Source organism: Xiphophorus hellerii, chromosome 16 (genome assembly GCF_003331165.1).
Source record: "Xiphophorus hellerii strain 12219 chromosome 16, Xiphophorus_hellerii-4.1, whole genome shotgun sequence".
Taxonomy (NCBI): domain Eukaryota; kingdom Metazoa; phylum Chordata; class Actinopteri; order Cyprinodontiformes; family Poeciliidae; genus Xiphophorus; species Xiphophorus hellerii.
Genome location: NC_045687.1, coordinates 10,744,755 through 10,759,602, shown reverse-complemented (window position 1 = coordinate 10,759,602; position 14,848 = coordinate 10,744,755). Strand labels below are relative to the sequence as shown.

The 14,848-nt window shown below is 36.9% G+C and overlaps 1 protein-coding gene across 1 annotated transcript; it reads left to right on the top strand.

Annotated features, from left to right (window-relative positions):
- The first annotated feature begins 292 nt into the window (after positions 1 to 292).
- LOC116735997 (peripheral myelin protein 22-like) lies at positions 293 to 2,783 on the top strand. The gene is made up of 5 exons (XM_032588205.1): positions 293 to 425; positions 1,167 to 1,257; positions 1,404 to 1,497; positions 1,591 to 1,731; positions 1,865 to 2,783. Exons 2-5 carry the CDS (start codon positions 1,180 to 1,182, stop codon positions 2,014 to 2,016), a joined length of 465 nt encoding a protein of 154 aa, XP_032444096.1. The 5' UTR covers positions 293 to 425; positions 1,167 to 1,179; the 3' UTR covers positions 2,017 to 2,783.
- The last annotated feature ends 12,065 nt before the right edge of the window (positions 2,784 to 14,848 follow it).

Here is a 14,848-nt window from a genome sequence, read left to right as displayed (position 1 = left end):
AAAGGATAAGAAAAACGAAGACTCAACATGCAACTTTATGAGGTGTGTCAGCCATGCAGAATGCAGAGTGCGCCTCTTTAAAATACTGAACCGACCAACGCCTCTTGCATTTCCAAGACTTTAGCAAGAAAACAAAATACTACAGGACACCCTGTACAGCCCTCCGAACTTCAGCTCAGCCCATATCATTCCGCGGGAATAAGAAAAAAAAAGGGGGTGTGGGGGTGTGGAGAGGAGCAGACCTCCGGTGACGTGCAGGGCCTGCAGGGCGGTGTTCTCAGACTGATTGGGCTGCATGAGACACATCTGGAATAGTAACTGCAGAGAGAGAGAGGCGAGAGGAGCAGACGCGCTGCGATTCTTTCCCAACTCTTCACTTCTCTTCTACACGCCCTTTTTCACTGAAAACGTCTGCTCTACCTTTTGTAAGTTGGATTTAAGTTTTGAAACTTTTTTTACAGTCACTAAATGTATGTTATGTTTTTTTTAATTTCTCTTTGGTGTATGTGTATGCGTATTTATATGTTCATAAAGAAACATTTATATCACTTCATCAGGCTCCCTTGGACTTCAAAACCGCTTTGGATTTACTGTAATGATACAGAAATGATGTCGTCTGCTCACATCTCCGTGGTTTACGTGTCTCGCCTGTCGCAGTTTTGACATTTCATTCTTGAGAAAACAAAACAGAGAGGAATGAAGTTTACACATGGCGGCGGCGCTTACTGGAATATTTTCCCTCGCATGTGGGCTGAGTTTGACTGCTCGTAAAACAGACTGTCGATAAAAACCTTTTAAGCAGAGCTTTCTCATAAAGTTATTTTTGCTAGAAGGAACTATGAAAACATTGTTTATAAGACTGAGTAATTAAGTAATTTTCACATTTAAATAATTATGTGACTCAGCGTCTTGAATTGGCATAAAGTGTTTTTAGATTCGTTTTATCTTGGTATACTTTATTCATTAAGGAAAAAAAAACTTTTAAAAAGTGTCTTTTTTCTCTTTTTCCTTTCAATGTAATGGGACACTTTCACATTGAGGTAAACATTGCGGTTGATCCAGAAGTGAGGAAATGCCTCCCCCTGGTGTAGAAATGAGTAAATCCTTGTGCTGAGCTGCTGAATGAATCGATGTTTATCTTACCTCTGTTTCTTATGCTTCTCCAGATCTGTATCCAATATGCTGTGCATTCTTTTGGGAGTGCTTGCTTTGCACCTCCTCGTTTTCATTCTCCTCATTGTGTCTACAGCATCCAGTGTAAGCAACATATTCTATTTAAGGCCGCAGCTTCTTTTATAGCCTGGCAATTTAGTGTTGTAGTTTTTGGAAACAAGAATGACACGTTTGTGCTTATGACTGCTCGTCTTTTTTTTTTTGTTTGTTTGTTTTTTGTTCTTTTATAGCAATGGACTGTAGAAGCACAAGGACACACCGATCTTTGGTATAACTGCCACTCAGATACTCAAGGCTACCACTGTTCACAGGCCAGCAATGAAGGTTTGTGCACATTCCAGAATAACAAACCTTTTTTGTTGTTGTTGTTGTTATAGATTATGAAGATTGAAAATTATTCTTGCTCCTTTTTCTTAGATTGGATCCAGGCTGTGCAAGCCCTCATGATCCTGGCTGTAGTCTTCTGCTTCGTCTCCCTGTTAGCTTTCGCTTATCAGCTGTTCAGACTGTTTAAGGGCGGACGCTTCTACTTCACCTCCATCTTCCAGATCTTGGCGAGTGAGTATGACTTTATTACTGAGAGGGGTTACACCCTGAAAGGAAGTAGTCTGAGCTATGACATCATCTGCAACCCTCCTGATCTTTCTCTCTCTTTCTCTCTCTCATTTTGAAAAAATAAAATCTTCCCCAGGTGTGTTTGTGATGTGCGCAGCGATTATCTACACCGTGATGAGACCGCATAGTGGCAAAGACTATGGCTACTCTTACGTGCTGGCCTGGGTGGCGTTCCCTCTGAGTCTCATCAGTGGCCTCATTTATCTCATACTGAGGAAGAAGGATTGAGAGCAGAGAAAGCTGGGGGAGAAAAAAAGAGTTTGGAAACTCATCATCACAACATCGCACTGTGCCTACTGCACTCACAGACAATGAACTGACATCCAAGCAATACAGTTTTCCTATCACATGTCGAAAGTATCACAGCAATCTGTTTTGTGGATTCCAACAACTGTTTTGGTGACAATCAATTTCCCAACATCCCAAAATAATCCACCGAGTGTGAAACGTTGAATAATCCTACCTTCCTTCAGTGTGAAGATGTAAATAATGTCTGTGGTTTTTAGACATATTTATAACATTTTTTACATATTTTTTGTACATAGTGTTGTCGAGTTAACATTGTCATTTTCATTGATAGTGTGTCTCTTCCAAATCATGCAGCTGTACCAAAGAGATGTCGCTTCAGCTTCCAGTGTATCAAGCTCTGTCTTTTTTATTGTCTTACCTCCACTTAATGCCAAATGCTTTTAACATTGTGCCTTACTACCCTACTACAATATGTGTGTATGTATGAAAGGGAAAAAAAAGGAAAAAAGTGTTAATAAAATCTTGAAGTTTTTTTTTTTTAATTTGACATTTTACTTGATATTCCAAATAAAATTTTTTTAAATTTTGTTACATTAAAAATGGTGCTTTCTTTACTTACTATTTTTGACCCATGTACTCTTATTTGTGCTGCACTGTGTTTTTGCTTGTAATTTCTTTTGCCTAGCTAAACTGTAATTTCTCATTTTTTTTGTATTTTTAATAACGTTTGAAATAAATGTCGCTCCACAGTAAAGACTTAAGTTATTTGTTCAGGTATGCTCAGAAGTTTACATCAATTCACTGTGGGCATGAATGTCATATGACAGGAAGTCGTCACCTGCATGTGTTCACTTGGCACCCCTGCTTCCTCCTGAGAACACTGAGCCCATTGAAGTGGGGTACAAATTACCCTCTAACATCTTCTTTTAGCTAAAGAGTCTGAGTCATACCATTAGTTATGCCAAACTCATCTGAGAAATTTGAACAAGTTTTTAGAAACTTTATTTAATGTAGTTTCTGTTCATTTCATTCACAGAGCAACTTATACATACTGTGCAAATAATAAATATCTCAAAAGGAAATGGACTACTTCTGCAGTGTCACCAGTTGTGCATCACTGTGATCTGTGAGAATTTTTTTTTTAAAGGAGTAAAGATAAGGCCTTTTAGGTTATATAACATGACAAGCATAGTGATTAGGTCATCATAATGTGGGACAGCATCGCTGTTAGAGATATTAGTGTGTTGCATAAAGGAAGCAAATCTGATGAAGGAGGACAATTAACAACGTTGGTTGACTTCACGTCAACTCTCTAACTAGATCTTTCAAATTTGAACATCAGTGTTTCTGCTGGTGAACCATAAAACAATTAGGAATGTCTGAAACAGATTGGCATCAAGTTGGATTAGTCTTTCCCAAGCTCTGTCTTTGAAATAATTTCAAATTTAATTACTTACTGTTAAAAACACATGGATAGAGAAAGGACAGTTGTAGATGTGATTATGTGTCCATATCTGAGCTGTTTTTTGAATCTGCTTAGCTGAGGGAAAATCCACAAAGACTTCAAATATTTGAACTAACTAAAGTTTTGTTGTTGTTGTTTTTTTATTGAAGTTATACAACTAATCAAATCTGGAAAAATAATGACATACATAATGCAATTTGACAATAACTTGTCAAATTATATCAATTTGTGGAGGTTTTGGATTAAAATGAATCAGTCACATGTGAAATTTATCAATGATTGGTATTTTGGTGATGACATAATGAAAAAATTGCCATGAAGCAGCACTTCAATTAAAAGCTACATTTTAACATGTGATGCACACTATGACATACAATAATTGCAGGCCAATATCTGTTAGCACAACTAGAACAGAAAACAACCTTACAATATTACTTTTTTTTCATTGTTCAAAAACTGTTTACATCCAAATGATGTAAACAATGATGTAACAGACATGACAAGATTCAAACTTTGAATTTGCTAACAGCGCCCCCTGGCGACAGACATACAGTCAACATGCTCATCAAATGCAGATCCAACTTGAAATTAAATGTGAAAACATCATTTCAGCAAAATAACATCAATCAATGAAGAAATATAAATATGATTCACATAACTGCAAACAAGGTATTTTGATGTATTTGGACCTCTGGCTGGTTCACAGATGTCCAAACCTTAACTTTAAAAGCTCAGATTTTTATGACATAGTTCTAAATTTACATATTCAACATTTGAAAACTTTTAATAGCATACCTTGTATTTATTGCGACCTGTCTGTACTGTTAGTGTAAAATCACTTAATGCTGCCTTTCCCCAAACCTCAGTGATGACTAGTAGATTCATTCACAAACAGAAGAATTTGCTGTATAATGCACACATGCACACATATAATGCACAATCTCCTATAAATCAAATTTGCCAATTTAAAAATACATAGTAAAGGAGCCATAAACCAGTTTATTAATGTGGACGTAACTCAGTTTTCTGAAGAAAGCCTGTATTTCCACTAGATGGTGCCTACAACACATATTTGCAGACATTACAGCTTCTTTAATTTAAAAAAAAAATTACAACCATTTGGTATAAGTATTTGACATGTTATACAACATGGAGCACAGGAACTAAACCAACAATTATGTAATGTGGTTGTTGCATCTGACCATACAATGAAAAAAAATGTTCAAAGTAAAAAAAAACCCACCTCAAATCTAAGAAAATCCTTAAAATCACCACAAAGAAAGTAAACAAAGTAAAGAAATCATTATGGACTTATAACTCGCAATTCTGGGTAGATTCAAAGCTGATCCTCTCATGCTAACAGAAGGTGGCGCCACAAAATGCTGAGATATTTGGTTTCTAAATAAGTCTATGGGAGGTTAATTACATATGATTAGAGTTTTATGGATGTCAGTTTTCAATGTTCAAATGTTCTACTGGCTAAAATGAGAATAAAATGACAACAAAAAAAATAATCTAAGAATAGTAAGAGTTTGTTTCTTTCTAATTAGCTACGATACGACGCTGGCTCCGCCCCCAGGCGGAAGTAGAGTAAACCTCCAACAGTGTTAGCGGCAAACAATGGCAAAATCAGCGTTAAAGGCCACGTCCGAGGAAGAATGAGGGGCACAAAGTCTGTTGGATGTGAGTGTGAACGCTGTGTTGGACGTATTTTGCACGTACGAAACGGGTGAGTAAAGACTTCAATAATATTGGCTTGTGAAAATCTGCCTTCTGGAAATGCTTAAAAATAAACAGTAGCATAAAAAGCTTAAATATAACTTCACTGCAGCACATGGTTTCATGCTACCGTAGAGCTACCATTGGAATTTACGCACAAATAAAGCAAAACTGTCTTCACTTATGGCTGTATAACAGGTGGCATCACAATTTGTCGACCTTCCTTATGGCCGAGCTTCCATAGAAGGGAAGCTAGCAGGTTTACAGCCAATTTCCTGTTTGGGTGACCAGGTGTGTGTTGGGCCCATGCTTTCCATTGTTTGGCAACCATGGTAGGTTTGGAGGAAAACTGTTTTAAATTCATTGTTTTTATAATTTAGCATGTGCTGATATTATTATTTTTTTAAATAAATATACAGAGCAACGCTATTAGTGATGTTCCGGATAGTAGTAGCATTGCCTGGCTGTGTGGCTGTTCGACGCTGCAGGTAGGCTTTATAGATTTGTGTTTTAATCGGATTGCATTGTATGTTTTTGTTTTTTTACTGCTTTTTTTCCCCTCCCCGTCAGGTAGGGCTACACCAGATCCTTTGGATTTGATTTTCAGTGTTGGCTTATGCGACCCAGGTATGCAGTGTTTTTCATAGATTGATTATATTAAAGTGTTTAATATAAGCATTTAGTAAGTTTTGCATTTTGTTTTTAGTTTTATTACTTCCTGCTGTCCTTCTAGAGTTTGCTTTTTATTTTTGTTACGCTGCCCAGCTTCTGGATTGTTTGTTTTCTCCTTGGTATATGTGAGGGTGGACTAAAAATTAATTTTTTGTATTTGTATATAGGCGTAACTTCCTGAAGGACTGGTGTGGACATGTCCCCACCAATATTTCCTGCACTTTTTTCTTTATATTTATAATATTTAATGGAAGAACAAAACAGGGAGAATGTGGCCCCTTATTAGATAATTTTGAATTACATGAGTTGCATCAAAGCGTTCAATGTATAGCCTATAATGTATAAATTTGAGAATCTTCGGCATGACTTGAAGTTCAGAGATGTTCATTTGGATGAGCTGAAGATATGTTACTTTTTGTAAAATTTTCACTGTTTAAATGTACAAACATATTCCAAATAATCAACATAGGTCTGCAAATTAAGTTCTCGAGTGCCGCCGTCCTGCAATTTTTGGTTGCATCCATGCTCCATCATATCTGAATTGAAAAATTGAATAGCCTCCATGGCATGTCATTAACTTTTTATTTGATTCAGGAGTATTGGAGCAGCATTCATCCAAAAGTTGCAGGACAATACAGGATCACATTTTTCAGATCATTAGTTGTAGAAAGTGTTACTATATGAATTCTCTGTGTTGAAATGTAGCATTAGCTATATATTTTCTGTATAGTATTGAGGTTAGGGGTTGAATGTGGAAAGTGGAGGGAGTGTGAATACTTTTTCAAGGCACTGAATGTTACATTGCACAGCTACAAGCTGAGGCAGCTGAACATGGACCACCAGATTAACATTGCTTCCACTGCTTGATGGTTAAAGAGGTTCTCTCTTGAATTTATCAGACCCGACAAAAAGAGCGAAGCCAGCTAATGTTGGTTTGGTAAAAGTCCCTGGGCTCACAGATAACATATTGAGGATGTCAAGAAAACTCTGGAGGCCGATAATGGCCTCCCTGCTCCATTTGAAATGTAGTTAACCTTAAGGGTTATTTATCACTGTGTGGGTCGCAGAGGGGCACTTAGTATTTACTGCAGGACATGGAGGATAGAGGAAAGGAAATTGGGTGAAAGACACCCTTATCACCATCCTCTGGGTGTTGTGATGGCTATATACACATACATCAGCGCTGTTTTACTACTTGATAAAGGCCAGCATTTTTCAGCCACATGGCTGACTCTCCTTAGAGTAAGATTGTTAAACAGCCGCTACTGACATTTATCTATTGGCTGCCAAGTGTTTTCTTGGTATCCCAGGAATCATTTGTGTCTACACATGGGAATTTTTTTTCAGGAAGGCAAGGATGGCTGAGAAGTAGGACTCACAATGAGGTGAGAGAGTAGATGAGTCTCTGAATGGGACATGAGGAACTTCAAAAGGAGCTCCAGCTCACCCTTTTCTTTTTTCTCTTTAGATTTGCTGTCTTTTTGGGGGGGGGGATGTTTGCCTCCTTGAACAAATCCAAGTGCCTTCAGATGTAGCTAAACGATTGAGCAAATGGGCAGGCCCAGCTTATTCAAAGCTGATTTCATCACGCCTATAAATCTCAGAGAAATCAAAGCCCATGTTATGCCCTCCTCTCTTCTCACCTTTTGTCTTGCTAATACACATTAGAGTGCGGCTGACTGCCCACTTTGACTGCAGTCGGCACAGTCTGGGTGAAGCTGCAGATGTGTACCTTTGACCTAAGAACCCTGCCATTACATCCTGTCACTGGACCCTCATCATTCACAGAAGGCTTTATTCAGAATTCACTGCCATATGGAGACATGAGCATATATAAAAGCTGACAATTACAGTTTTTTTTTTTTCTTTTTAAATTCTCAAACCTAAGCTGCCAAAACTAATTGCATTGACATACACTCAAATGTGCAGAGCTTACCTCATGTCACTTATCATTCATAATCAGATGTCAAATCAAACACACCCAAAGGAAATAAAGCTTGCTTTACATGGGCTGTGACATTTGAGAATAAAGGTAAAAAATCTGTGCTACATTGTGCAGTCAGTCATCTCAACTGGAGTAAAAGTTGATTCAATACATTGTTTCTGAACTTGATACTTAATTAAAATAGGATGATGTTAATTTAGCACCTGAGGCAACATCCCACCCATCATAATGACTGAGTGGAAAAATAGTAAATGGAAATCAATTGTGAAATTACATTCTCGCACAATAAAATGAAATATTATAAATTGTACTATTTCAAATAGGTCTGCCATGTTGATGGTTATTTGGACATATTGTATGAATGCTCTGTGTAGGACCGCCACTCAGAGGTAGATCATTGGGTCTTTTAAAAAATTTTTATTGGTATTTTCAACTTATATTTTTAGTTAGTAAATATTTGAATTTAAGAGAGTAATACTGACATTGTACTTTTCTATTGATTGATGCTTGACATTTGTAGCTTCCAATATGTAAATTGCAAAAGCATTCTTACATAGGTTTAGTCATTATGTTGTAATACTGTAGCAGCAAATTTAAAATACCTGGTTGTTATAAATCAGAACAATCACTTAAAAATTGGACAAGTACAAAAAAAGTCTTGCCAGCTATTAGCTCTGAATTAGAATAACCTTATGTATGTACTCATTTATTTATTTATTTCAGATTGGATATACAGCATAGAAAAATATTTATTTGTCATCTCCTGTCTGAAATAAATTAGTTTAAATATAAATAATTTCATCCTAATTCAGAGCTAGAACCTAGCAGCACTTTCCAAATTTCAGAAAACAAGTTAGAGACAAATGTTATTTGTGTAATTATAAACCCATAAGTCTGACATGTTGGTTTCAGATCAGAGTCGACCTCCTCTAAATTAAAGAGCAATGTGACAGTGAAAAGATGCTCCAATTTAGGAATACTGGAGCAGTGGTTGCACTGCTGCACATCCGTTTATGTGCTTCAGATGCTCTTCCCACACTCAAGTTGGAAATGAAAATATGGGGATAATTTAAGATGATCCTGTGAGTGTGCACATGTAAGGATAATTAGACACATAAAGTGGTAAGAAAATTATTTGAAACCATGGTTCAGCTGAGGACATGCATGTTCAGATGAGAATGAGGATCTCAAAGTAAAGATGTTGAGTGGATTTATTGGCTTTGTCCATTAAAATGTTTTTTTCTGTGACATAAATCCTTCAGTCAGTACCAAGCGACTGGATTGCAGATTCATAAGAAACAAAAGGAAGCAATTAAGCTTTACATGAAATTATCAATTCTTTAGATTTTATCCGTCAGTCACTGCAGTCAACCAAAGTAAACCATGTCACATTTAATTCTGGCTATGCTCTAAACCCGAAGTTTTTTTTGTTGTTTTTTTTGCAGCCTCTCTGTGTGGCTTCTTGGGGTGATTCCATGAGATGGGTTATAAGATAAACAATGAACACATTCTAAATCCATCTATCACTGAACGGACGTAGGCTTGTTATCTGGTGGGAGATCAAATGAGAAATGGCAGTCATGGTTTAATTGGGTGGGTCAAACTGAAGTAGCTGTGTTATTTCAACCTCAGTGACCCCAGCCGATGGCCCTGAACTTCCACAGTAGAGAGACTATGGGTAACCCATGCGAGCTGAGCTAAAGGTGTTTGGAGTGGGTGTCTTTGTTTGCGTTCACAAGACGAGCGCTCCTTTCTTGATGGTGACTGATGACCAGAGACCTGGTGGTTGTGAAGTATGGTGCAAGGAAAGCTAGAATTACACCTTTAGCAAACACTCCATAGCTCAAAGTTCACAAAAAAGGTGGATGGATCGAGGTCTACTTCAGCAACAAGCTTTTCAAACTGATGCTGACGCAGATAAAGTCTATGCTAGAGAGCATTTCTAATTTCCCCAAGCTTGTGACTGCATTTCCGGGTCTTGGTCTTGTGAGTAAAATCCTGCCTGTGACCCTTGTCTCAGCTTGGATGCAGCAATATTTTTCAAGGTATTCCTTATTGTCTCTATCAGCCTCAGTATGCATGTAAACTATTTTTTTGTCTTATTAAAAAATAAGCCTGCTGTTGATATGGCATAACTACTGTATATCAACAATGGACTTGTCCACTACTGTCAGGGAAGACTGTCTTTTGAACAAAAGCATTTATAGTGTACTTCAGTCAGCTTTGTTACATTTAGATTTTCGACAATGATGGTACAACTGGTTTCTATTTTCTAAAAGAGTGCTAAATAATTTTAAAAATCAAATATTCAAATATATATGAGGAAAAAAGTGCATTAAGAGTAGTAAAGAGTGTTGATGTTACAGAGAATGGACAATGTAAGCAGCATGAAATCCAGGAAATCCTTTTAAAACTGCTGGCAAACTTTGTAAACACTCAGCAGTCCTGGTCATAAGAAGTCAGTCTAAATATTGTTGTTCTGTAGTTAACCCTGTCAGCAAAGATGTTTAGGAACCAACACACAAAGACAGAAAGAAATGGCTCAACAAGTGTGGACACCCTCGGTTCACATTTAGTGGATTAATAGGGTCCCCTTCATGTCTGTGTAGTGCAAATGTTGACAGTGAACCGTCTAATGACCTGGTGCATGTCGTGTCTCTCCTCTGTCATTTTGCTTGCAGTCTAAAGAGTTCAAACAGCTGCTCCATGTTAGCTTAGTTGGAGAGTGAGGAAATTCAGACATGAATCTACGGAGACCATGTTGTAGGCAACGCTTTTGAAATTTGTTTTCCAGAATCCTATCTGCCTTAATGTGTATATGAACACTTCTCGGTGTTTTAGAATATCATTAAAAAGTTCATGGATTTCAGAAATTCAAAAAAGGAAACTCGTGTATTACATAAATTCATTACACACAGAATTATTACATATCTGCTGTATTTGCTGATTATAGCTTGAATTCGTAGTCATAACAATTCATCTGAAAATTAGATTTTTGCAGACTGCTTAAACATGAATGTGCAAATGCAAAATGTAATGGAAGACATTGTGGACCACTGGTCAACACTTCCGTATTTTTTCATTTTAGCTTTCAGAAGATGATTCTGACATTGTCCCTGAAATGGCCTAACACAAGCAATGTGAAAGTTGTAACCTATGTCCTAGATAACTTTGTCTGGGCCTCTTGAAGCACAGACCCTGTAGTCCAAAACTGCTTCTCTGTTAAATTAAGGGTGCAGTTCTCTTTTGCTTTTGAATCTTTTCTACAATAGCTTTTCCTTCCACTCAACTTTTTATTCATATTCTGCAAAAATCTAGCTTATTTAACAATGACCTTTTGTGGTTTACCCTATTCTCGGAGAGTGTCAGTGAATGCATATCTACTAGCACATTTTAATTTAATGTCAACACCTTATTTCTCCAACAGAACGCTATAATATTTTGAATAAAATTTGCAAACGTATCTTTAAAAAAAAAAAAAAATTCCATAGATGTGAAATTGTTACAAGTTTGTGCAAGCTGAAGCACATATTTCATATAGTCTATAAAAACTTCTCACTCTTTCTCTCAGAATGTTGATTGTAATCTGGCTGTTAAAGAAATGCAAATCCAAACGTCATGCTCTTTCAAATGTAATGTATTTTTTTTAATTGAACCCAAAATTGTTATTTCTTTGGTTGATCTGATTTCATAATTTGAAATATTATCTACCTAATTGACCTTTATTTACAAGGTAAACGTTAGACTTTCATTATTGTTAACTTGGCTGTGTCTGAGAGATTCAGTTTTCATTCACACCTTTCTCCCTTAATTTTAAGACTATATTTGGATTCAGATATATTTTTTTATTTTATAGATTTTGCTTATGGAAATTGAATATTTGTCATGTTGGACCCAACAAAGGCTAGGTAATCCTAGTATGCAGCTTTCACCTAAAGGAGGAAGACATGGAGAAACCATAAACTTCTTAAATGATTGACGGAGCCATCTGTTTTTCGACACACAACAGAATGGCGTTATAATGTGAATACAGCAATGTTTATAGAGTACAAGCTCCAAAACACCCCTGGCTATATAAAGCATAAGGAGTATAGACTATGTAAACATGAATAAGCCTTAATCTATTCCATTTTAGCTCAAGCCATATCTTAAAAGTTATTGTCCAACTGGACGGTGAACCTCAGCCCCACTCTCAGTCTTCCTCCCTGGGTCTTTCACTCTGCTGGTTTTCCTTTATTGTCCCTGATGAAACAAAATCCTCCTCACAGCTTGATCCTGCCAGCACTATGTTTCACTGAAGAGGTGCATTTATAAAGTTAAGCTTTCATCACACATGCCATTTTGATCTGTCGGTCTCGTCTGGCCAGGGCGTCTCCCTCCACATACTGCGGTGTCCCCAACATTACTTGTGGCAAACTGCAAATGGGATTTTTTATGGCTTTATTTCAAAGAAAGCTTTGTCCTTGGCCCTCTTCCATATAGATGTGATCAGCGAATGCCAGACTAATAGCAGTGTTGACAGATTCTCCCACCAGAGGAGTGGTAATGTTTGCCAATTAGATTACTAACCTAGATTTTATTTTGGAGCATCATAGTGAAGGGGGATGAATGCAAAGACAAATGCACTCCACACTTTTCCAATTTTCATTTTGTGAAATATTTTTGAAAACCTTGCTTTATTTTCTGTCCCCCTCAGAGTAATTTGGCACTTCGTGTCGATCTCTTTCTATCTTTCAAACTACAATTTAGGCTAATTTAATGTATACAGGAGCATTTGGATCACCCTTTTAAGTATATATTTCCATTTTGCAACAGCATTTAAACAAACCAGGCTTTTTAAATATCTATGTGCCTAAGTGCCTCCTGTTTAATTTCTCACTTATGGTGTCTGGCAGACAGAAGTGCCTCGGGCTCGCACAAGGCTGTGAACCCTTGAAATGTGTTTTGGAAAAAGTCTGAACTGGTGAATGCATTGTGGGCTGTGCCAGAAAAAACACTTAAAGATGCCTCTTACAATAAACAAGCACATGGTCTCTGCAGCTGGAATAAGCTTTAAAGCTGTCATATAAAACACTGACGACCAAAATGGAACCATTGACAACAACTACTTCTGAACATCTAACAATACTGTATTGCAGTAGACTCTTTATTTAAACACAGATATGGAAGTGGAGCATATAACAAAGATAACATGAACATAATAGCTATACTGATAAATGAACATTAATACCTCATAATATGATTTATCAGCTAATAATATAAATCAATATGTCTTTAGATATCTTACATAGCCTGAAGTGGTTAAACACAAACATTGGCAATCATTAGCTTAATCATAAAGACCTCTGACTAATGAGGGTGTTAACCTGTTAACCTCTCAACTTTTCAACCTGGACAGAGGAAGTTAAGCATGAAATTTAAAGGTCACTTCAACTCAGTAGATTTATGCGTCCTCCTTTCCCCCTTTTGGACTGCTTTTGTCTAAATTTGGAGAACGTGAAGTTCATTCACTCATTTCAACTTGCTTTTACCGAGCTTCATAATGCATATAGCAACTCATACAGTGCCCTCAAATGTATTGTAGTGCTTGTCATGTTGAAATGTTTCAATATCAAACACATTCCAAAATCAGACAAACTTATAAAAAAAAAAGGTTTTCAAATGATTATTTGATTTATGATGGGGAAATTGTTTTTTTTAGAGCGATGCAGTTGTTTCCCTCTTAGAGGGTCCTCAATATGATGACGTAATGAATTCATATTTTCAACATGTACTTTTCCTTTTCTTTTTTCCTCTTGGCACAAGTGTAATTGCAAAAAAAAAAAGCATCTTGTAGTTAAGCTCAAACATCAAGCTTTTGAAATCACTCTTGTCAATTATTACCAAGCTCATTTTGAACTTTTTCTACAAGCTTGTCTATTGAAAAAGGTTGCAATTGTGTTCTCTTCAGCTAGTTAAATAGACTAAAAGAAGTCAGAGCCTTGACCCCTTCATATTATCTGCACACATCCATAACTCATCCTACAGCAGCACTTTATGTCTATAACTAAAGACTCTTTGTGAAGTTCAGGTGCAGTATGTGACTCACGTTTTTCAGTATCTTCCATTGACAAACTAAAAACAGCCAGGACTTTTCTGCATTATAAAAAAATGTAAAACAAGTAAATATGTTTTAATGGCTTTCAGGAGTATCTTTAGTAAATGAGGCTGACAAAGTAACTGAAGCTTTAACAGCTTCATTGACACTCTTAGTGAGCGTAAGACCCCTGAGGTTACTTTTTCTTTTTTTTCCCTATCTGTGGCTGTCAAGGTGTTGAGAGGCCTGGCAGCTTCAAAGTTCGCATCAAACTCATTTTGTCAAGCACAATCACATCTCCACCAACCCTCCACCCTTATGTTGGCAGCGCAAATGTCAACACTGAAACCCACAACCAAAAAAAAAACCCAGAGAGAAGCTCAGTTTTTAGTCAGGAGAGAGTTTAAGATGTGGTCCAGTTCTGTTCAGATAGGTCCTTCAAATCCTATGTTTTAAGCAACAATAACTATTTATCATGACATTGCACTATGTTGAATATCGGTCACAAATATGTCAAAAATATGCATATAAAATACTCATTCTTTCATTTTTCATTCAGTTTATGCCACATGAGTAGAAAGTAGTGGTTCAGTTCACAAGTCTAACCACAACCGCAGATAACATCCCTCTGACGGCTGTTGCTCACAACACTCTGCTCAGTCTGATTTAAGCCTGCTTCAAACACTTAAAAGCATGTTGCAGGATAAAACAAAGTGGACTACATGATGATGCCAAATGACATGGTGACAGAGCAAATTAGAGCTTCTTGTAGCTTGGTAATTTCCTGAGAATTTTCATTGTTGTTAAAATCAAATGAGATTACGCTGGGGATTTTACAAGGGTTTATCTATAGATGTGATACTTACAGGGGCATGTGGAAGTTTTAGTTATACTACCTTAAGTGTTTAACATAGAAGAGTATAATTTGAACACA